Raw genomic sequence first — 24,736 nt, forward strand, 5'->3', positions numbered from 1 at the left:
TCCTCTGTAACTGGATTAAAGGAAATTCTCTCTCTAGCTCTTTAAAGTGGAATCAGTGGAATACATATATGACACAGAGAGAAAGAGAGATCTTCTCATGGATGAATTCCCTGGTTGTGAAAGTAATACTGTCTTGAGCACTGACAATGTACAAATTTCCCCTTAAAGCACTACTAAAAGCCCTTCTTTCCAGCTACTATTCCAGCTCTGGGATTCTCCTGAGCACAGGATGCCAATCATGTCAAATTGTGCCCTCACTGGAGGTTTTGGGATGTGACAAATGACAAATGTTCACTCTAAGCTGGAGGAATCTACTAAACTCATTTTACTAAGAGTCAGCTAGCATATGTGTTATCAGCAGACCACTTACAGAGCCATATCTAAGAGGAAGCTGGAATAATGGCCTCCCTATGGTATTTTTCATTCTCTCTCTCTCTCAATGTGTGTCTCAGAAAGTAAAGTATTAAAGAATTCTGGGTTATTATTCTCAGCTAAATGTTAATGGAAAGCATTAAAGGATTCTGGAGTGCATGGATAGAGGTGAGGTCAAGGCACAAGTGAATATATATATATATATATACACACACACATACATACAGACAGACACATACACTTTGTAGTGGCTGAAAAGGTGCTTCAAAGGAGGTAACATAGCAGCTAAGGAAAAGTATTAAAAGATTCTGGACTGTGTATAGAGCTGCAGGCAAGGCATAGCTGAATATGTATATAAAATAAATAAATAAATAAATAAATACATTTTCTCCTCATTAAGAGACAGCTTTAAGTATGCATGTTACAAGGGAGGCACTTTATATACATCTATATGGGCAGAGGTGACATCAAGGCACCTCTCTCTATATATTTAGTTATTCTTTGACTGCACTTCTATATACACAGTCCAGAACCTTCTAATACTTTCCATCTGCTGCCATGTCACCTCCTTTGAAGCACCTCTTCAGCCAGTACAAAGTATTCTAGGGCATGTTAGAGAGGGGGAGGCAAATCCTGGCATTCCTTAGAGCTCTAATGCATCAGGCACTTGGATGCTGTGGTGATGGGGACCATGCTATAGAAACACCTAGACTGCCTAATGTCACTTGAAACATAGGAAGAATTCAAACTCAGGCCTCTGCTGTATAAACCATCAGCTTGCCCAGGTCTGCTGCTAGGAGCCGCTAAATCATAACAGTACCATTAATATCTACCTTGCCAAGTCATTCAGATCCAGTCGTCCATCTTTATTTTTGTCAAAGATCTTCATCTAAAATCAAGACGAGAAAATTGCCAAAATATAGTAACACAGAGAGCTGGGTAAGAAGATACAAACATAGAATGGCTTAGAAAAATTACACTGTGCCCTTCCCACTGTAAGGAGAGCAGAGAAGAGGGAATGCAATATTGCCCAAGTCCCCAAGAGGTGTGCTGACTACCCTAGCACACCACCTATACATCTCCTATGGTGCAGCATGCTCCTCCCATTCCTGATCAGCAGGGGAGGGGGAGGAGAATGCCTACTTCTTCATACCAATCCCTTTTGTCATGACCCACAGGTCTCAAACCAGGGCCTGCAAGGGTCATGGGAGCAGCCATGTTCCAACCCTCCACCTGGCAGCCTGCTGGCAATAGTTTACCTGAAACCCATGAAGCCCAGCCCAGTGTGAGGCTCTGCCCCGAGGTCTGAGTGGTTGAGTCCCAGAGTGGCTGATGGACCTGCTGGCCTTACTTAAGCTAGCACCAGGAACAGGAAGCCATCTGAACAACTGGGTTTCAGCTTGGTCCAGACTGTGTCTCCTGTGCTTCCTGCTAGCTATATCTGCTCCTGCTTCCCCCGATTGACCTCCTGGCATTCTGACCCAGCTTGATCTCCTGGCATCTGACGTGTGATTTTCGACTGCCAGTTTGTCTGTCTCCTGCCTCTGACCTCCCAGTATCCCGACCCAGCCGACTCTTGACTCCTGTCTCAAGATTGTGGACTCTGGCTTCGACTTCTAGGTTTGGCTGCCCACAACCCAGCCATGACACCTTGCTGGTAACTCGGAGCATGGAATACTGTCCATCTAAGGTGCAGGCACCTTTCCCACTTCCTTGTGTGGGATTTTGGCCCCAGCCCTGCCCCTTCCACCTGAGTCCCCGCCCCTTCCAGGGACGCAGCGCCGTCCCCCTCCCACCGCCTTGCCCCGGACCCTGTCCGCCCTGTGTACCGGTAAGTCATTTAAGTTATTTTCACCCCTGCTCTTGTGTCAGCAAGAATCTCAATATAGTGTCCCTCTTTCAGGGTCCTTACATTTTTAAATACAGGCCCAATAGCACAATACACTGCGATACATCAAATAGGGAACCCATAGGTCTCTTTGGGGATTTCAGCCTCCATGACCACTAAATCTTTGGTTTCTCTATGAGACTGAAATAAACATACTAATTAATACCAATTGTGATGGCAATTTATGTGATCGGGACATGTGACTGTGACCTTAAGAAGTGGATTGAGGCCAATAACTCATTGTGCATAGGTCAAGCCAAGCCACTAATTACTTTTTCATTCATGTGTCTTCTAAAGTCTCCTTGCCTTCCAGGATGCCCTCAAGCAGTACATAATATAAAACATAAAATAAGAATAAAAAACCCTCCCGACTGTAGTTATTCCCTCATCTGGGCTTTCCAGTGTGTGTTGTCTACCTTGTGTCTGTTTGACTTAGATGACAAGAGCTCTAGAGTAGAAAATGTCTTTTGTGTGTGTCATCAAATAGCCATGACCTGTGTTCATGACTACTACTATGGGCTAGATTAGAATTGGTGACCTAGACGTGAAAGGATCCCTAGCCCATTGCCAATCTCCTGAGCAGTTTGGTCCCCTCTTAATTTTAATTTGGAGCTAAAATTTAAATTTTATTGACTTTAAATGTGTATTTTCTAACTAATCAGAATAATTTCTTTCCTTTTGCTTCCAGGTCCCCCATCCGCCTCCTTTCTCTGAGCTCTGCCTTTGCCAAACCAAGAAAAACTCTCAGGAGCAGTGCCAGCCTCTTCCCAGGTGTGTGTGTGTGTATGATGTGGGCTAGACAGAAAATTGCAGGGGCTGCACTTTACATCTTGTGGGCACACATATGGGAGCACTGAGGTGCTCCTGCCCCCGTGCAGGGCTCCGGCCCCTTGCTGCCTCTTCATGGGAAGGGGCCTGAAGCTGGCCTGGCCTCCAAACGTGCAGCTTAAGGACAGCTCTGCACACCTCACACCTCCCGCCCTGCAACACAGCTCAGCTCAGTGCCTGGCAAGCCTGCTACTGGTGCCCTCAGACTGCCACAGTGGTGGGACTGGACCCCTCATGGTGTCTGCTGGCCCCTACCCACCCCACTAACAGCAGCAGCATCCCCTGAGCTCCCAACTCTGCCACAGCCCCCCATCCCTGTGCCACCCTTACAGCATGCAGTGTCCTGCACTGGGCTGAGCGTTACCACTCCACCACGTGGCAGTCCCCACCTTGCATGATGCCTGCTTGTCTGGAACTCCACCCCCACCCACACTTCCTCTGTTTGGGGCTCTCCACCCCTTGTCCATGTTCCCTATTTCCCTAACCATGCCCCCCTTCCTCTGTCAGTGTTGCCCTCTCCCCTATGCATCCTTCGCCTGCTGTGATTCCCCTCCCCTAACCAAGGCCCTCCTCCCCCCTCCGTGATCCCCCTCCCCTATGAATGCTTCCCCTTTCCCCGTCTGTGATCCCCTTCCCTTATGCACACTCCTCCCAATCTCTCTCCCGGCATGCTCCCTCCTCCCATTTGTTGTTATTTCCATGCCCCCACCCCTTCTCTGTGCTCGATATGTCACCCTTACTTCTCTGCTGCTGCTGGTGGCAGCGCTGCCTTCAGAGCTGGGTGCCTGGCTAGCTGCTGCCGCTTTCTCCACTTTGCCTTCAGAGCTGGGTGGCTAGAGAGTGGCAGCCACTGCTCCTGGCAAGGCACCCAGCTCTGAAGGCAGTGCAGCTGCCAGCAGGAGCACAGAAGTAAGCGTGGCAATACCATACCATACCATACCACCCTTTCTTCTGCATAATGGTTGACTTTTGTGCTGGGAGGGGTGGCTACGGGAGAGATAAGGCAAATTTTGGGCTATAGCCACTTCTAGCCCCTCCCGCAGCTCTCTCATCTTTTCAAATTCTACTTTGCCTATTATAGGACCAATATCCTAAATAAGATTTCCAAATACATTTAATCTTTTGTCCATTCAGGTCAACAAAGAAAAAGAAAGTCCTACCTGAAGGCCTAGGTTGTCCCTTTCTGTAAAAATGAATTTCACATGAAATATGGAAATATGGAGTATTATGTACTCGATATGGAATGACTTTCAACAAATTAGTTCAGGTACCACAGCTACTAAACTAGACATAATCCCATTACTTGGACAACTGTAGCTCATGCACATCTGCTATGTGCCATCTCTGCAAGTATTACACATCAAATGCCTGGGGATACATTTATTAATTAAACTTGCTAATGTCAAGCGTGCAAGTGTTTGATCTAATCTGATAATTGCACACACACACACAAAGAATTACAGCAGGTACACCCCCATATCATGGATCTATTTATGTACAAACACATATGGGAGGTTTAAATAGTTGTGGGCCTGATTTTCATTTAAACCATTTTGGCAGCATAAAGATGCCTTTCAGGGGAAACAAATGAAATGTACACCCACTTTAAGGTACCTTTACATTGCCAGAGTGGTGTAAATGAGAATAAGGCCCAGCATGTTTAAACAGTATTGCATTTTTATCAAAGCTTAATGAAAAATGGATTATTGTTTGGGGAAGCTCCTTCAGGAAAAATGCTTCCTGGTGAGGTTTGCAAGTAAGTAGTTGTGCCTGAAGGGTATGGGAGTTATTTGGCCCAATTAACTCCTGATGGGACCATTGTAGCAGATTGCCTGCTGAGAGAATTATTCTAAGTGCTAACTGCCAGAGTTCTGCAAATGAGCACAGTCCCTCTGAACTCACTTTACAGACCACTGAGGAAGGTTTCTCAAAAGGGGCCTCAGAAGGGGAAAAGGGAATTTTATGGAATGTAGGCAGCCCTGTAACCAGTTGTCTTTGCCTACTCAGCATCTTGAGGAAGTAATGTTGTTCGCACATGAATATCCTCATGCTGATCCCACGTGGGCAAATACCTAGGACAGCGTGGCTGATTCAGCACCTGTCCATCCAGGCAATCAGCCTGTGTCTCAAATTCTGAGAGTAGACTGCCAGATGCCAGTGAAGACATCTTTGTAGTACCGTAGTGGGGTTCAGACACATCTGATTCCTTGTGGAAGCAGAAGTTGGTAACTGTAAGTCACCGAGACATCAGTTTTAACATGCTGGCAGAAATTGATGCTGTCTCTTTATGGCAGAGCCCAGTATTAGAGTTTACAGTGGTTTTAAATCCACATCCAAACAACCAGCAGTATGTCTGGGAACATGCAAATTACCTGGCTGACAGGGAGGAGGAAGCTTTGCCCCTAGCTGACAACATAGAGCAAGCAGCTGAGGCCCTGCTGATCGAAACATTTAACCCTAATCAGCAGGTAGATTCCTTTAACCAAGGTTTCAGAGTAACAGCCGTGTTAGTCTGTATTCGCAAAAAGAAAAGGAGTACTTGTGGCACCTTAGAGACTAACCAATTTATTTGAGCATAAGCTTTTGTGAGCTACAGTTGCATCCGATGAAGTGAGCTGTAGCTCACGAAAGCTTATGCTCAAATAAATTGGTTAGTCTCTAAGGTGCCACAAGTACTCCTTTTCCTTTAACCAAGAGAGCTCAAGTCCCAATCCTCCAGAAAGGGGGATGGGAAGGACTCACCCACAGGGTGACCCCAAGAGGGGAAATGGGCTTTTTGCATATGCACAGCCCTGGGGCAGGGAGACAGCTCCATAAGGGGCCTGCCAGTATGCAGGGTACCCCTGCATCCTTACCTCACCAAACCCTAAATACCAAAGCCCCAAAGATATGCTTGGATTAAAAACTTATGCGGAACACTGTAGTAAAAGGAAAGCCAGTACCCATTTACATGCAAGGGTACAGGAAGGAATTAAAGGACACAATGGGTACTGAACAAACCAGACTGTCTAAACAGAAGGTGTTGTATGACAAAGATACTTGTAAATGCCCATTTGTGCTGAAAATTTTGGTGGTACTGTTAAACCTTGTGGTGAAAAACTTGATGTTAATGTTCAGGAGCTAATCCCCAGATGTGGCCGCAAGGAGGTGCTCCAACAGTGAGTAGTAAACCCTGTGATATGAAGGTTTGCACTGTGAGCCACTAAAAAAAACATACAATGTGCATAAACATACTGCAATTGGGGTATACTAGTCATAAAAAACAATGGTTTTCACTTCTATATGCCTTCCATCTGATGATCTTATGAACTTCATAGATATGACTGAATTAACTGGGTGTTGTGAAACTAAGTTCTCTTACCTCCATTTTACAGATGGAAAAAGGAAGGCACAGAGAGACTAAATAACTGCTCAAGATCACAAAGGAAGTCTGTGACAGAGCTGACGATAGAACCCATCCATATCTCCTGTGCGTTAACTTTTTCCCCACCAAATTATATGGGGAGAGGTTGGGTCGAAAACCTACCCCTATTAAAGTAAATAGGAGTTTTGTCATTGACTTCAGAGGGGCTTTCACCCTAGGTTCTCTCCATTCATTAATTTCCATGGAACAACTACTGTACTTCATAGTTAGTTTTTATTCAGGCAAAATCCTGTTCGAATTTTTGGTCTCAGCACTCATATTGTTATCACACAAAACTAATGCTTTATTCTTTTGTAGGAAAAGATAGTGTTTTGAGGTGCTTTTTTTTTAATGTAGTGGATATTGTGGTGCTCAAATTAAAGGCTTTTGGTGAATCTGATGTTATCATCAGTGGGTATTCAAAACAAATGAACAACAATAACCTTTCTCTGTATATGATTATTTCAACAGCCTATGTAACTTGATTTGCAGAAGCACAAACTGGTAATGAGCTTTTCCTGCATGCAGCATTACATCAGGACTAACAGCTGAAGTAGTTTTGTGAACTATAGAATGCTAAGAACAGTCAGTGCCTTTACTTTCAAGGTAACTAAGGAGCGCAAGGGGCTTCTGTGTAAGAATGAAAGGTTTCTGGTCATTCTTGAAATGACTGAGTGCTATATGGTTACAGACGCAAGAAAGCTTCTAAAGGATGGTGATTTCTGTGCAAGCTTAGAAAATGGGTGTAAAAAGAGTCTTCCTCTGCAAATGCTGATTCAATAATTACTTGGCATTGAAGCAAATCAGGTAAGGAGCTTGGCATTTGGCCCATTGACAACAGTATCCTAGAAAGCCTCCCTGGACCTGATTCTCCCCTGCACTGTACTCCAAGTACATCTGTGCAAAATGGGTGCAAAATGCTATCAGCTTAGAGTGGTAACAATGTACACCCTCTCGGCACAGATATAAATGACTACCCAAGATATAAGGCAATGAAGAATCAAGCCCATTGATGTTTTATTTACAATATCTTACTGGCTAATAAGAAACTTAAATAAAATGGTAAAAAGGATCAGAAATGAGGTGTGGGAGGAGGCTGTGAAGAAGTACTACAGTACTAATACAGCAGGGGGACCTAAGACAGATAAATGAGAGAGAAGGAGATGTTAACTCAAGCACAAGGTTAATTTTAGGTCTGGCTAATATTCACCCATAAACAATACCCCCTAAAGTACATATATTAAGACTGGGATTCCATGCTGAGGTTCTGACAAGCATATGAGCTTGAGTCTTGTGGTTTCTGTGACTTCACCAGAACCCATAAGTCCAATTGAAGCCTCATTAGGTGCAGCTGGAGAGAGATTATTTCTACTATTATTATTATTTTTTCTTTGTGGTGAAGCAGTATCAGGCATTGCCGCATAGGTTTTCACTGTCTTTCTCATCAGTTTAGGAGGGTTGAATATTTTCACCCTATCATCAAAACCTCCCATTTTCTTTTCTAAACTATGGTACCTGCTGGTCTCCCAAGGTACACGGCTATAGTATTCCTGTAGCAGGCTGCTGTTGCTAAGAGCTATGGGTAGAAAGTGCAGTGATTTCAACTCTGCCCCGAGAATATGCCCCCTCCCCCGCAACTGGAAGAACAAGAATCCTTAAATCACTTCCAAATATAATTTCCCCTGAACGATGGGGAATTGCAAAATGCTATGTATCTAGCTGTACATATAGATATAGACTCATAGATATTAAGGTCAGAAGGGACCATTATGATCATCTAGTCTGACCTCCTGCACAATGCAGGCCACCAAATCTCACCCACCCACTCCTGCAATAAACCTCTCACCTATGTCTGAGCTATTGAAGTCCTCAAATCATGGTTTATAGACTTCAAGGTGCAGAGAATCCTCCAGCAAGTAACCTGTGCCCCATGCTACAGAGGAAGGCGAAAACCCCCCAGGGCCTCTTCCAATATGCCCTGGAGGAAAATTCCTTCCCAACCCCAAATATGGCAATCAGCTGAACCCTGAACATGTGGGCAAGATTCACCAGCCAGATATCCGGGAAGGAATTATCTGTAGAAACTCAGATCCCACCCCATCTAACATCCCATCACAGGCCATTGGGCCTATTTACCATGAATAGTTAAAAGTCAATTAATGGCCACAATCATGTTATCCAGTGATGAGCGGCCAAAATCTGAAGAACCAGTTCCTTCAGTTGCTCCGGGTCTTCAGCGGCACGTCCTTCACTCGCTCTGGGTCTTTGGTGGCACTGAGGGACCCGCCATCGAAGTGCTGCCGAAGACACGACGTGAGTGAAGGACCCGCTGCCCAAGTGCCACCGAAGACCTGGAGCGCTGCCGGGTGAGTAAAAAGGGATTCTCAAGGGGAGCCTCCCAGCCAGGAGCTCAGGCGGGCCAGACAGGACGGTCCTGTGGGACCAGATGTGACCCGCGGGCTGGAGTTTGCCCAACCCTTTAACAACTGGTTCTAAACCAGCTTCTAAATTTACTAACTGGTTCGCGTAAACCGGTGCGAACTGGCTCCAGCTCACCACTGATGTTATCCCATCATACCATCTCCTCCATAAACTTATCGAGTTTAATCTTGAAGCCAGATCGGTCTTTTGCCCCCAGTGCTTCCCTTGGAAGGCTATTCCAAAACTTCACTCCTCTGATGGCCTGCGCCACTTCCCGCAGCTCCCATTGGCCTGGAGCGGCAAACCGTGGCCAGTAGGAGCCGCGATCAGCCGAACCTGCAGACATGGCAGGTAAACAAACTGGTACGGCGTGCCAGGGGCTTTCCCTGAACAAGCAGCAGACCGGCTTTGAGAACCACTGCCCTAGACTGTTCAGAATTCCCAACTGCTAGAATATAATCTCCAGTCTGCTTATAAATTATTTTCCTTGGGAAATTGTTCCGCTGTCTAGTAGGCCCTACTGTTAGACATTCATTCTGCTATTGAGCCTAAATTCTCCCTTGCTTAATTTAATCTCTTTCTTCTTCATTATACCCCGTGAACTCTGACTATTCCTTTTGGCTCAAAAGAGTGCCACCACCACCACCAAGAAAAGAAGCATCCTGCGGTTACGTCTGTTTCCATCGTGACTATATCCAATGACGCTCCTGAAGGTCGTATTTTGCATACATAAGGTGCCCTTATAAACACTAGTGAAAGCACTGCCCATTTTCTATCCCAGAGGGTTCACTACTTTCCATTTGTGATCCGGAGCTTGAAGAACAATCAGCAGTCTTTTGGAAGGAGCAAAAACGATGCATAGATCATAAAGTACTGTGAAGCAATGGAATGATCTAGTAATGCATGGTTGCTAAGCAACATGCTAAACTGAAACACATTCCTGGAGATGAGTGAAATCCACATTACTCAGGCAGGGGTGTTCAAAATGGGAAAAAGTCTCCAACTCACAGTGAAAACAGATAAAGCAAAGAAACTGCGTTGGACACTGTGGGCTTGTCTACATGAACAAGTAGTTCGCAGCAAGCTGGGGAGTCGGTCTGCTTCATACTAATCTCCCGCAGACTAGCTGTCCCTGTGAACCCTACTGACGTGCATTAACAGTTCATTAGTGAGCTCTGATCTAGTCCTTTTTGAAAGAGGGTTAGCATGGGGTAAATGCACACCCCAGCTTGCAGCAAACTAGACATCCATGTAGACAAGCCTTGTGTTTCACACAGATGATCTGTGTCACTTAAGGGATCGACAAATAAAGATGAGGAAAAAGAGGGGTATGTATTATGGTACGCGGAAAGTGGTGATTAGGTAGAATTTATAAGGCAAAGCAACATAGAATAAACTTCAGCAAAGTTACCATGATGTTAGCGCCTATGAAAGCAATTCCCAGAGTGAAAGACAAACATTCACAGCAGTCACTCTCTGGTCCATAAGCTCCTCCTGACCCAGAATATGTTATAAAAGTATGCAGAGGGACAAATCCTTATGACATAGGTTGGATTGTTGGAGAGGGTGGGTGGGGAGGGTTACATCCCCTACTCCCAAATCTAATCTTTTCCATCCTAAGTGCTCTGATTTTAAAATCATTTGCTTTGGAGGCAGTCTTCCAAAGACAAGCATAGTGCTGCTAATGCCCAGAGCAGTAATTAAAAGGGGGCAGGGAGAGTATCTTCACTTGTTTTGTGAGCACCTGGCCCATTTCTGGGACCTCAGAAGATAACAGCTGACTTTTGCAAAGCCTCTGATACCTTTCTTTCATCTGGGCTGCAGTTATATTAATAGGAGCAATAGTTTCTGTCACTTGATCAATCAGATACCTATCCTGTATCTTCTCTCACATGCAAGAAGCTGTAAATACCCAGCATGGGATCATAGACTGCTGCTTTTTTCAGACCTTCGCCATATTGTCAAAACTAATACACCTATCTGTCTGTCCTTTATTCACTCCTTCAGAAGCACTGGGGCCCACTCATCTAGTCAGTGCTATTTGAGATGTGCGCAGCCAGCCACAGACTATATATGCCACGATGCACAGACTTTGATGTTCCTGTTGAGACTGACACATTTTTAGCAAAAAGAAAAGGAGTACTTGTGGCACCTCAGAGACTAACCCCAATTTATTTGGTTAGTCTCTAAGGTGCCACAAGTACTCCTTATGCTCAAATAAATTGGTTAGTCTCTAAGGTGCCACAAGTACTCCTTTTCTTTTTGCGAATACAGACTAACACGGCTGTTACTCTGAAACCACACATTTTTAGATCATCACACATTTTATTGACACCATGATATTATTTTTTATTATTTATTTTTTACTGAAGCATTTAGGACCCCAAGTGAGATTAGTGTACCATTGTGCTAGGCACTGTACTTATACATAGCAGAGGCAGTCTCTGCCTCAAAGACCTTACAATCTAAATAGACACAAGTGGGGAAAAAAGTATAATTATTCCAATTTTACAGTCAGGGAACTGAGGCACAGAGAAATTAAGTGACTTCCTCATGGAAGTCTGTGGCAGACCCAGGAACTGAACTTAGAACTCCTGAAACCCAGGTCAATGCAGTAGCTACAAGATCACCCTTTCTCTCTAGATAGACATGATGATTAATAATAATAATCACATTTTGCATTTCTATAGTATCTTTGATTTGAGGATCTCAAAAGACTTTACAATGATTAATTAATAAATCCCACTATACTACTGTGGAATAGCTAAAGTTTATTATCTCCATTTTACAGATGGGGAAACTGTATCCTAGAATCTAGAGATTAGAGGTATACATTAGGTTAGCTAATCTCGCTTCCTGCCAGTGCAGGTTTGTTTCCTATTATTTTCTTACTAGAAATTTTCTTACTAAAACTGGTCTAGTTTTAAATGTGCCAAAAAATAAGGCTTCCATCATTTGCCAAGGGAGTTTATTCCATACCCTAATGATTTGCCATTTTTTCTAATGTTCAGATACAATTTCCCCTTCTTAGTTTCATCCCACTAGTCCAAGTTATGCTTGCTCCCTTCTAGATATTTACACCCTTCAAATATCTGTGGACTGTTACGATGTGCCCTTTAGTCATAGCACAGTCAAGCTATACATAATTAATATTTTGATTCTTTCTTAGTAAATGAATCCCTCAGGCCTACTCATCTCTGAACTCCTTCCAGTTTGTCAACAGTATTATGGTAATTTGATGCCCAGAGCAGAACACAATATTCCAGATGCAGTTGCCTGAGAATCACAGAGAGGAGGATTATCACAACGCTCTTTTGTGACACTACACCTGACTTCATAGAATCATAGAAGGTTACAGGCCCAAACTGTATTGGACTTTTTTCCCTGCAATATTGCATTGCAAACTCAAGTCTAATTTGCTGTTAGATAGCACCCTAAATTCTTCTGGCATAACTGCTTTGCAGATTTCAGATTATATATCTCCAGATACACTAAAGCAGCCATTTTTCCAAGTTGTATCTGTGACGGGTTGGATCACAGAAACCCCCTTGGGACTGCCATCGAATGTGCTGAGACTACTTCTGAGCCCATTTTCCCTGGTAGCTTGGGACTTCAGAACCCTGCCTTGTTGAGCCAGACACCCTAGCCTGCTGCAAACCCAGACCCAGGTCTGAACCACATCCCCCCAAAGCTTCAGACTTAACGGAAAACAGCTTAGAAAGTGCTCCTGTCTCTAGCACCCAGATACCCAGTTCCCAATCGGACCCAAACCCCAAATAAATCTGTTTTATTCTGTATAAAGCTTATACAGGGTAAATTGTCATACATTATCTGCCCTCTATAACACTGATAGAGAGATATGCACAGCTATTTGCTCCCCCAGGAATTAATTACTTACTCTGGGTAAATTAATAAGCAAAAAGTGATTTTATTAAATATAAAAAGTAGGATTTAAGTGGTTCCAAGTAATAACAGACAGAACGAAGTAAGTTACCAAGCAAAATAAAATAAAACATGCAAGTCTAAGCCTAATACATTAAGAAACTGAATATAGATAAAATCTTACCCTCAGAGATGTTCCAATAAGTTTCTTCCACAGACTTCAGAGTAGCAGCTGTGTTAGTCTGGATCCGCAAAAAGAAAAGGAGTACTTGTGGCATCTTAGAGACTAACACTTATGCTCAAATAAATTTGTTAGTCTCTAAGGTGCCACAAGTACTCCTTTTCTTTTTCCACAGAGTAGACTCCTTTCTAATCTGGGCCCAATCCTTTCCCCTGGTACAGTCCTTGTTCCAGCTTAGGTGGTAGCTAGGGGATTTCTCATGACTGCAGCCCCCTTTGTTCTGTTCCACCCCCTTATATATCTTTTGCACAAGGCGGGAATCCTTTGTCCCTCTCTGGGTTCCCACCCCTCTTTCTAAATGGAAAAGCACCAGGTTAAAGATGGATTCCAGTTCAGGTGACATGATCACACGTCACTTCAAGACTTCATTACCCACTTGCCAGCACACAGGTATACAGGAAGACTTACAAGTAAACAGAAAAGGAGTACTTGTGTCACCTTAGAGACTAACCAATTTATTTGAGCATGAGCTTTCGTGAGCTACAGTTCACTTCATCGGATGCATACCGTGGAAACTGCAGCAGACTTTATATATAACTTATAACTACAGTTATATATAAGGTATATATAAAGTTATATATAAGGTATATATAAAGTTATATATAAGGTATATATAAAGTCTGCTGCAGTTTCCACGGTATGCATCCGATGAAGTGAGCTGTAGCTCACGAAAGCTCATGCTCAAATAAATTGGTTAGTCTCTAAGGTGCCACAAGTACTCCTTTTCTTTTTGCGAATACAGACTAACACAGCTGTTACTCTGAAACCTGTAAGTAAACAGAGCCATTTACAACCAATTGTCCTGGTTAATGGGAGCCATCAAGATTCCAAGCCATCATTAATGGCTCACACTTTGCATCTGATGAAGTGAGCTGTAGCTCACGAAAGCTTATGCTCAAATAAATTTGTTAGTCTCTAAGGTGCCACAAGTACTCCTTTTCTTTTTGTGAATACAGACTAACACGGCTGCTACTCTGAAACTTTGCATATTTGCATTTCAGATTATATATCTCCAAATACACTAAAGCAGCCATTTTTCCAAGTTGAATCTTACTCTGAAGTACAGAAATGTTAAATTACTTGTCCGAGGACACACAGCAAGACAGTAGAGCATCTAAGAATAGAAACCAGATAACTTCTGAGTCCCACCCCATGCTTGAACCACTGGACCATGTTTCTTCTCAATTGTATTACTATCTAACTGCACCTGTTGTGTTGGCAATCATATTGTGTGCAATGGCAGTTACTGTGTCTTGGGAAATTATGGGGGAAACTCATAGGAAGGGAAAATAAGTCAGAGGCTATGAGCCAACCATTGTCTACAAATTTCAAATTGCTTACTCTCCACCTGTTGCTCAGAGTACTCATCAGGGAAGTAAATCTTAATGGAGCCTTGCAAAAGCTATTTGCTGCCAGAAATCTCTCCTGAAAAGACTTTCATGCTAATTGTGGGGATTTTTATTTTCTATTTTCAAGTTATTTTTGCTATAAAATTGCTTCTGCAGTCTGATTTCATCCCTTTTGTGGGGGAGTGGAAAGGTACGGTCATAAGTGGACATGTGAGATTTGATAGTAAAACAAAAGGAAGTTAAATTAGTTCTCGAGTTAGATATAAATGGTCTAATTTGAAGTCATGGGTGCTTATGAATGTGTCCACAAATTGTTTATGAAAGTAGTATTAGTTGAAGCCTTTGATGGAACTCGGATGACATCATCCACTTCATTACTGACATCAGAAATGAACTATTTTTCTCTGAGTTTGTTTCTTATGCTCTCTCTCTCTCTCTCACACACACCCTTCCCCACCCTCCCCACCGCACACAATTTTCAAATGTGGGAACCTAAGTTGTTTGCATAAAACCCACATTTGTGCATACAAAGTGGCTGATTATGCAAGCAGATGGGTACATATGTTATGCACACAACTACCCATTTTGCATATACAAATGCCTGCTTGCAGCCACAATGTTGTGGATACATCGTAACCACCAATGATTTCAAGTATGTGTGTGTTCATTCCTGAAGATCAGGCTTAGATTAGTGAATTTCAAAATGCCGCTGCTTACCCAAAAAGCTGTTACCAGTAGCAAGTTGAGGATTACATGATGGCTGGAGGGAGGAAGGGAAGGAGCTGGAAAGCCTGCGAGGATGTGGGGTGAAGAAGGGAACTAGCAGTGCATTGTGGGTTTTAAGGAACAAGAGATCTGAAAGTCTGTGTGTGGGTTGGGAGAGACAGCGTCTATGCAGGGAGAGGGAGCTGAGGGTTGGGTCTAGGTTGTGTAAATATGAAGGTAGCTCCTTAGCTGAACTTTTGAGCAAGTTTAGACAGAGTTTGATTTGTCTGAAATTCTAGTCACAATAAATGATACTCTCTTTGCTTACCATTGTATCAGTGTATTCTTCCAGCTTTGCCTCAGAAATTATCTTTCTGTGCTGCAAAAAGAGATCTCCCAGGAAGTCCTATTGACAGAAAAGAATCAGAGTAATAGACTTTACCCTTTGGAGTTCAAGGAATAATATTAAAAACTGAGGCCCCAATTCAGCAATTTACTTAAACACATGCCTAACTCTGAGTACATGAGTAGTTCCATTGGCTTCAATTTAATTTAAATTTGTTTGATCTTTTGGTTTTTTTAGTTGATATGTAGTGTTAAAATACATTTTAAAATAATCAGATACTCCCATAACAGACATAATGGAACCGTGAATTAGAGGATCAGCTGTATGAGGGGACAGTGTATTTTTTTTGGTAAGTGATATTTATTACTTCCCAAACACTTAACTTTCCAAATAAACTTAAATCATTATGGCCCCAACTCAACAAAGCACTTAGGACCAGACTTTTAAAGGTGTTTAATCACCTAAATCCACACTTAAGCATAAACACATGATCTCTCTCAGCATCTGCACAGTGTGCCCAGCCATTTGATAGCATCATCATCAGCCAGGTGAAGAGCCAGTAGCCTGCTGTTGAAGTCAGCAGGCACTCGTCAAGAATGTGCGACATAGTCTGAAGTTGACTGCATCTACATCACAAGTTGTTAGAGAAACCCATCTGAAACATCAGTGTTTCAGTGTGAGATGAGGTCAAAGTCATCAGTACCATAATGTCCTGCTATGCTGAAAGCAATGTAAGTTTCTTGCAAACAAATTACGTCGGTACTGTGATGAGTGGCTAAGGACTAATGACTCTGCATTGGCTGCTGACAGACCCTCAACATTAAGCTGAAGAATTCGAAGCGTCGGTCCAATGGCTCACAAGTCAAAAGATGGCAATACATTGGAGTTAGTCAGATGGCATGTAACCCAGATTCATGGCCGAATTTGCTGCCCAAGTGCTTTGCAGACCAAGGATAGATCTGAACGTGGTGAAAAGTGAAGCGTTTGATTAAGTGCTTTCCTGAATCGGACTTGGGCCTGAAAATGAAATAAATGTTGAGCCAAATCCTGCCCCCACCTTTGCAGGCACAGAAAACCATTTATTAATAGGCACAACAGTAATTAGCTAGTTAATAAAATGGAACTGCTGTGGCTCTGTTCTGCAGGGGTTGGAGAGGAGAGGTGGGCTAGGGACCGTGCACATTTGTAAGATATGGAGGAGTGCTCTGGTGGTTGTCTCTACAGCAGCCCAGAGGTGATTGGGGGGTGGGTGGGAAGGGATGTAAACCCAGGGATGGGGGGAAGAAGTGGGGCACAAAGGTGAGCTCAGCCGGTCCACAAATAAGAGGATCTACTGGTCAGTTCCTCACACAGCCATGCAAGAGAACCACAGATCCAGCAGCTATAATTACAGCCAGTGTGTTTTCTAGTGATTGATGGCTACAGAACAATTTTAAAATGCCATTTATCAAGCTCACGAAAAGGCAGTGGAATTACTAAAGCCAGTGGAAAGACTCCCATTGATTTCAGTGGGTTATAGATCAGGCCCAAAGAGAGGATTAAAATAACTTACTTTGAGCTCGCCAGCTGAAATAAATCCACTGCTATCAGCATCATATTTGCGCCAAATCTGGAGGGGAAAAATTGGTAAGACCACATGAATTTTGCACTTAATCATCAAAGAAGTTGATTATCTCATACATATCTTATCTAGGTCAGATCTCACTCAGTTCCATAATTTGCATGTAGCCATATTATTGAGTACTTAATTCACTATGGACAAAGTAAAATAATTCACATACAGTGTTTTTTACTCTTATTTTGATGTTGACAGAACAGTGTATAGCACGCTGTGGAAAAAAAGAATCTGCAATCAGCTATTTATTACAGACAGTCTCTTTCTATAAAGGAAAAATATAATCAGACTGAGAACCTGATCAAAATTGTGTACCTAATTTGTGCACAAAGACATCATGGTTGCATACTCAAAGTGGTAATTTGCCTGTGTAAATGATGCATAACTGGTCATTGTGTCCACAGACACCCAATTTACATGTTAATCAAGATTATATATTCAGTTTGGAAATCAAGCCTTTGAGTAGAGGAATATATTTAAAAATAAAGTTTTTTTTAATAATAGCTTTTAAAAGCCTCACTACTCTGGAGCTTTTCCTATAGGAGTAAGTCGCTCAATGTCTATGAAGAAGCCTTGCAAAATACTGTTTGGCTATTCACCCAGGTGGGGTATTTTTGTTTTTTGTAGGCAAGTAATTTTAATGAGCAAGTGTAATGTCTTTTGTTATAACCATCATCCTAATAAAGGGAAGCAAGTAGATTTTGTCTGGGCTGGTCAATTTTCATGAGTGTTGCAAGGCTGATATAGAGTTTCTGCAGCAGCTAGCAATGCCAAGAATATAGGACCAAATCCTCCCCCAGATTTATGAAGCTGTTCAAAAGCTGGTAGATCAGGCCACTTGATTTCCCCAAATGTAGGGGAACTCCTTGGGTGGTCTAGAGTTGCCATAATGGCTCTCACTCTGCTTCCTTCCTGGCCCCCCTTGTGCAGGAGCGTGGCAAGGAAAAGGAGGCATTCCAAGGGCATCCCTATGCCCCAGTGCTCCCCGACTGACAGAATTGCACTGGCTGTCCACAGCCCCACCCCACAGCCACTTAGCAGATTCCTCAATCCACTCTAAATTGTGCCTTGGAACTAAACTGACATCTCCAGAATCAGGGAAGAGTGCCAGTACCAAGGTGGCTCAAAACCTTCTTTGCCAACCCCCACTGATCTTTGTCCAGTGCACAAATGATAGAGCCAAGGATCTGACCCCAGCTCTCTAAAGGGTTAAACTGTTCAGTGGGTTGCTATAGAAACCTTTCATCTCTGGAGAAAATGGACATGTATCTTTAAGAAAGTCTGCAAAGTGCAAGCATCTACTATATGCATCTCCTGGTTTTGCCCAGCCTATCTATGGTATCTCTGTCTTTTGAGCATTCCTACCAGAATGTGCACAACTTCAACAGCTAAGAAAATGCAGCCTTCAAAATAACACTGTTTTTCTTACTGAACATGAATTTGTACAAAATTCCACAGATGTCCAATATACTAATCTACTTTAAATAAGAGTCTGGTTATAGGTGCCATTCGGAATAATTGACAGCAACATACAAGGGATGAAGGCAAAAGACACACACCCGCATAAACTCCACACTGTTGTCCAAGGGTGTTTCCCGTCGGAAAAGCAGCAGAAAGTTCTCATCCTCTGGCAAGATCATATATGCAAGCTAAAAGAGGCAGGTAAAGATTAGAGCAAACTTACATGATGCTATGCAGAAAATAAAAGATGAACATGTTTCCATGTAAATTATACTTTGAGCAAGCAATTTGAAATTTACATACAACCTGGCTTATCTTTGTGTCCCCCACTTCCCCCCCAATTTCCCAATTATGCATGATCCATTTTCTAATTTCACTGCCTTTCAGAAAAGAGATATTTTGGGAGTTTACCTCGTGTATTTGTAAACGTCCATCTGCAGTGACATCATAGGCAGACATGAATCGCTCTTTCACCCTTTGAAGCTTTTCCTCTGTGATGGCATCCTGCAGTTTGAAAAAACCACACACACACTCAGACAGAATCACTTAGGGCACCAGAACATCTCCTGGATGAAATTTACTGTCACAACTGTCCCATATATGAACGTTACATCACTTAGAATTCTCAGTGCAGTGCTTCTATTGGTCCATACACAGATGCCACATAGGATAAGTTTTAGAAAGGAGCCCTTACGTGTAGCTCAGTGGCTCATAAACAGTATGATGGAGGCTTATTTCAGGCATCTGGAGATGCCTAAATGTTTCAGTGTCATTCTCCTTAGCTAGTTGGTCCACACAGTGCAACTGTGTTCCTCCCGCCTTCCCCCACCCCCTGGGAGTATGTATTAGAAGAGCTATAATGTCCATTTTACTCTTGTACTTTATGGATTAGAGCAGTTTCCTGGGAAATACATCTTTGTACTTTTTCATTAGGACATTTGGCTTAGTAGATGTTGGTGACATTGTAGCTGGCTTGTTTCTTACTGTTATTACCAATGTGAATGAACATCTAGAACTGCTCTGAAACTAAGCCCTCGAGGTATCAGTGTTTATGATATGGAATTTTAAACATCCTGCATTCTTTGTGCTTGCATATCCAATGACTTATTCCCCATTCAAACAATTTCTAGGTGGTGAATGTGAGAAGTTGAGAGTTTAACCGTTTATATGATTTGGCAGGTATTATACTGACTTGTAGCCAATTTAACCTGCCAACATTTTTGAACAACTGGTCTGGCTGGGCTGCACCTCTTGTGATACTAAAGCAGCTACACCTAAGATATTATTTTGGTTAGAAAAACTCAAGCAGAGATGCAGAGATAGGGAGAAGATATTTAGTGGTCATACGCACAGCATCCAAAAAGAAATACACCACAGCTGACCATTAGGATTTCCAAAGGAGTTATCTCCCATAATTTCAGATAAATAGAACTAGCAAGGCAGTCTGAATAGAAATACCCATTTATATCACTCTTCTCTGCTTCCCCACTTGGCTAGTTCAGAGAATCATCATTACCCCTTATCTGTCTACTGTGGGGTTCATATGCCTTCTTCTGAAGCATTGTGGCCTCTGTCAGACAGAATAGTGGTGAACCTTAGGTCTCATTCAGTATGGTAATTCTTAGGTTCTTATGACAGGTAGTCCTAGAAAAAAGAAAAGGAGTACTAGTGGCACCTTAGAGACTAACCAATATATTTGAGCATAAGCTCCGATTAAGTGAGCTGTAGCTCACGAAATCTTATGCTCAAATAAATTGGTTAGTCTCTAAGGTGCCACTAGTACTCCTTTTCTTTTTGCGAATACAGACTAACACGGCTGCTACTCTGAAACCAGTCCTAGAAAAGTGAGTACTATTAAGATAATTGCCATGGCTGCATATCACTTGATTAAGGACAAGGGAAGTATTAAAATCATAATCGATTGATATAAAGAATGAATACCAGTTCTGTCTCCCACTGCTGAGGGTGATGAAGCCAGAGATATTTAGAGCTGAGGACCAAGCATAGGAAAGACTGAGCACATGGGGATGTCAGATCATGGGACTAGAAGCCAGGAACTCCTGAGTTCCAGTCCAAGTGCTGACACTACGGCTTTGTGGGGTCTTGGGGAACTCACTTAACCTCTCTGCTTCAGTTACCCTATATGTAAAATGGGGATCATAACTACTTGCTTCACAGTAGTTAATGTTTATAAAGTGTTCTGAGGATGACAAATGTGGAAATTATTGTTAATTTAACTAATTATTATTGCAGCAGCTTTCCAGGGTTTAAACGTGGCAACAACAGAAGGAGTTGTCATTGGGCCCTGAGTCAGCAAAACACTTAAGAATGGGCTCAATTAGCATTTACATCCACTTTGCACTGTCAAAGGTACAAGGCTGTAGAGAATCAGGCCCTCAATCTTTCATTCCAGAACAATTTATAAACTTCTTGCAGCTAACATGGTTGTGCTGTAGGCACAATGCCCAAGGCTAGCACTGTACTATCACTGGTAACCCACAAGTGAATATTTTGAAAACTTGCTCCCTGCTGAAATGAATTGCAGTAAGGACACCCATGCCTTGAATCTCACAAATCTATTTGATACCATGCAGAATAATCAGTAATCATGTGTGACCCAGGAACCTTTTGGTGCCAACTGGCTGAGGGAAAGGGGATTCATAGGGTGTTAATAGGGATCCACTGGATCAGATATATGCATATTAAGTTCACCAAAGTGTGGTGTGTGAGGTCTCTAATAAGAGCCAGTAGCCCACTCGTCACCCCAATCATTTCAAAATGTACGTATGGATAATAATTAAGGAGTTAGAGATCTATACTGGAAATTATATTCTCAAAGACTTGAAGTTAAGGCAGATAACCAAGAGGTGACATGATTTCAACAGGTTCCTTTCAAACAGGAAGTAGTAGATACTTAGCTCTGTCTGGTCATGTGTATCGGACATTGTATGTCTCACAATGCAGGCCTATTTGTATCCTGAGCCCAATACCCACTGCAATATTTACAGGAAGAAATAAACAGCAGGAGGGGATCCTGTTTATCAGTAAAGACAATCGAGTCTGGGGTATACCTGGGAGTGCAGAGGTACAGTCTAGATTTTTCATATAGGAGAGAAGCTGACAGTGTGACTTGTCTCATGAAAAAGGGATCATAGCCTGTGTGGCTGGAAAGTGTTGGTAATACTTTATTAGACACAAGGATCTTGTTAATTAAGCCTAGGTTCTAGAATGTGTTATGATTTGATTTTATGTATTTTCTTCCAGTACTTCTACTTGCTATCATTCAAATCTCTCTGCTTCGTTGAACTAACTTATTTGTTTTCACTATAAACTTACCTAAGTGCTGTGTGTCAAGGGGAACAGTGGTCTGAGGTGTACCTGTAAGATGGGTTGTACTATTCCTTTGGGATCAGTGAATCTGTGAACACTTTGAGTGTCCAGTGAACAGGGGCTGGATGGTCCAGGGAGACCTCAGAGGGCTTGGGGGTTGGAGTGTGCCTATTGCCAACCTGTAGAATCAGAGTGGGGCATGCATAGTCTTAGAGGAGAGTGTTTGTGTTGCCCGTGGCAGTGGAGGGGACTCTGAGCAGGCACAGACAAGGCTTCCTCATGCTAAGGCCAGTTGGTAGCAAAGTGCCTCACAGCCCTGAGTACCCCTGGGGAAGCATCACAATATGATGGTACCAATTTCCAGCTGGTACAAAAGAATACTACTGTGTAGGATTTTTCCCCTTAGAACCTCTGCCACAGTCAGCAGTAGTCACTGTAGTACAGTAACATCAGGATTTCATAGATGAAAGAATGGAACCATGATTAGATTATGGGCTTGCCTACACTTGAAGTGGTGCAGCTGCACTGCTGTAGTGCTTCCATGTCAACATTTCTTATGCTGACAGGAGGGGCTCTCCCATCGGCATAGGTAATCCACCTCCCTCACCGGCAGTAGCTAGGTTGACTGAAGAATGCTTCTGTTGACCGAGCACTGTCTATACCTGGGATAGCTGGGTCAACCTAACTTTTTAGTGCAGACTATGCCAGGAGTCGGCAACCTTTCAGAAGTGGTGTGCCGAGTCTTCATTTATTCGCTCTAATTTAAGGTTTCGCGTGCCAGTAATACATTTTAACATTTTTAGAAGGTCTCTTTCTATAAGTCTTTAATATATAACTAAACTATTGTTGTATGTAAAGTAAACAAGGTTTTTAAAATGTTTAAGAAGCTTCATTTAAAACAAAATTAAAATGCCGAGCCCCCCGGTCTGGTGGCCAGGACCCGGGCAGTGTGAGTGCCACTGAAAATAAGCTCGCGTGCCGCCTTTGGCACGCGTGCCATAGGTTGCCTACCCCTGGACTAGGCCATACATACACTGGAACTGAAGTATCTACCCTCTACACATACTTCAGTCAATATGCTCATGCATCTTTGTATTTGTCTGATCACATTCGGACATCTTCCCCAAACCTGATGCTACATTTTTATGACACAAAATATGAGCTAGTGCTCATCACTGCTTTTGAAAATTAAGACCCGATCCTCAAATGGATTTCAATGAACATTGGGAGCATAAATACCTTTGAGGATCTGGTCCTGACTTCCATGGGACTACTCATGTGCTTAAAGTTACACATATGCTTACATGCTTTGCTGGATTGGGGTCTTTCTTTTCCCTCTTTGTTCCCAACACATCGTGCATCTTTAGAAGTGCCTGCTGTTTTTCAAATGCCCTTCACCCATCAATAGTAAAGAGCTCTGTTTTATTTCATTATGACATAAGAACATAATTTGATTTCTCTTTATCTGACTTCACAGCAAAAAAAGATCTCAACAACTCTCTCATGCATGAGAACGTTATTGGTCTATACATTTATTATACAATGCCCTTCACTGGGCATCCTACATTGAAATCAAAAGGATTTTGTTAATCAAGTAAATATCTTCTGTTTATAAATGTCAAGTCCAATTCATTAATAGAGAATAGCTCTACTGAAAAGAATGAAGTAGCTCTTCTGACCTGGTTGTATACATCAATTGATGATGTGAGTGAGTGTGGAGGATGGATGGATAGACAGGCAGACAATCAAAAAAGTGGGGCACTTTTGAAGAAACACAATACTGTTTTCTTTCACCTCAACATTATAACTCTTTCTTGTGGTATTTAAATTGGCTTCAAGAGCAGAACACTTCCCAGGCATTAGGCAAGCATATCAGTTACTATTTTCAATAGCCTGGCAAACTACTCTGAAATTATCCTCCTCCATGCCCAGTAGGATAAGCTATTTTTGAAACTATAATCATCACTGATATTTGAAAAAATGTGGTGTGGAATTCAAACTGGTGTTTTATTATAAAAGCTTGTTGTTCAACCGTGTCAGCTTTTAACAACTTCATTGAATTTTAGCTCCGTAAGAGCATTGACAATGAGAATAAAAATAGGATTTTTTACAATTAGTTGTCTTATTGGATAAATCGCTTAAAGATGCATCATTTGGAATGTATGCAAATCATGGCACCATTAGCTTTCGGTCCAGATGTTCTTCAGTATGACAGGTGTTTCAAAGCTGCCCTCCCTCTCTATGCAGCACCATTCTCTTTCTTGTAATGTAAAGGTAACAGCAGTATATTACTATCACTAAGCAGATCATTTTACTTCTGGAGATCAAAGGCAGAGTCAAAAATACACAATCTGGGTTTTATGAGAGGTATGCTAGAAGTAAAGTATTTATATATCAAATTGTACAACTTCAACTTCAATCTCCAGCTTTGTTCTTTAGCTCTGTATCCTAAATTTGGAATGACATGATCTATTCTGCTGTTGATGGAGGCAGTCAAGAGCTGTCTTTCACCCCCACATAGGGGAGTAAGAAAGCATCTTGTGTGGCAGCCCTGGGGCTGCTACTCTCTCCACTGTGCAGGTGGATGGGGACTAGGAGCAGCCATGGCTCTGTAACCCAACATGCCAGCTATTGCTGAGCTGCTGCAGAGGCCAAGTAAGTTGTTCCATGAAAAGACCTGAGGCAGCTTATTTCCCACCTGAAGAAGGGGGGAAGCAGGGGTCAAATGTTGACTCTAGAAAGCTTAAACAAGTCTGAATCTACACTGGGTGCTAGGTTTTGTTTTCACATCACTGCTGTTATATTACTACAATGAGGCAGTGAGTCTGGAAAGATGATAGTGTTAACATCAGAGTAACAAATATTGCTGGTAGTTAAAACTTCAGAAGTCTTGTG

The 24,736-nt window shown here is 42.5% G+C and overlaps 1 protein-coding gene across 1 annotated transcript in view; it reads right to left on the reverse strand.

Moving 5' to 3' along the window:
- SCGN (secretagogin, EF-hand calcium binding protein) overlaps positions 1-24,736 on the reverse strand; it is a 53,120-nt gene that overhangs the window by 7,640 nt on the left and 20,744 nt on the right. The window contains exons 3-7 of the mRNA XM_077809095.1: positions 18,923-19,015; positions 18,610-18,699; positions 16,988-17,044; positions 15,418-15,495; positions 1,206-1,261 (exon numbers count right to left, since the gene is read on the reverse strand). Of these exons, the coding sequence (XP_077665221.1) occupies positions 1,206-1,261; positions 15,418-15,495; positions 16,988-17,044; positions 18,610-18,699; positions 18,923-19,015 (374 nt within the window). The remainder of the gene's footprint in view (positions 1-1,205; positions 1,262-15,417; positions 15,496-16,987; positions 17,045-18,609; positions 18,700-18,922; positions 19,016-24,736) is intronic.

This window comes from Eretmochelys imbricata, chromosome 2, assembly GCF_965152235.1.
Source record: "Eretmochelys imbricata isolate rEreImb1 chromosome 2, rEreImb1.hap1, whole genome shotgun sequence".
NCBI lineage: Eukaryota > Metazoa > Chordata > Testudines > Cheloniidae > Eretmochelys > Eretmochelys imbricata.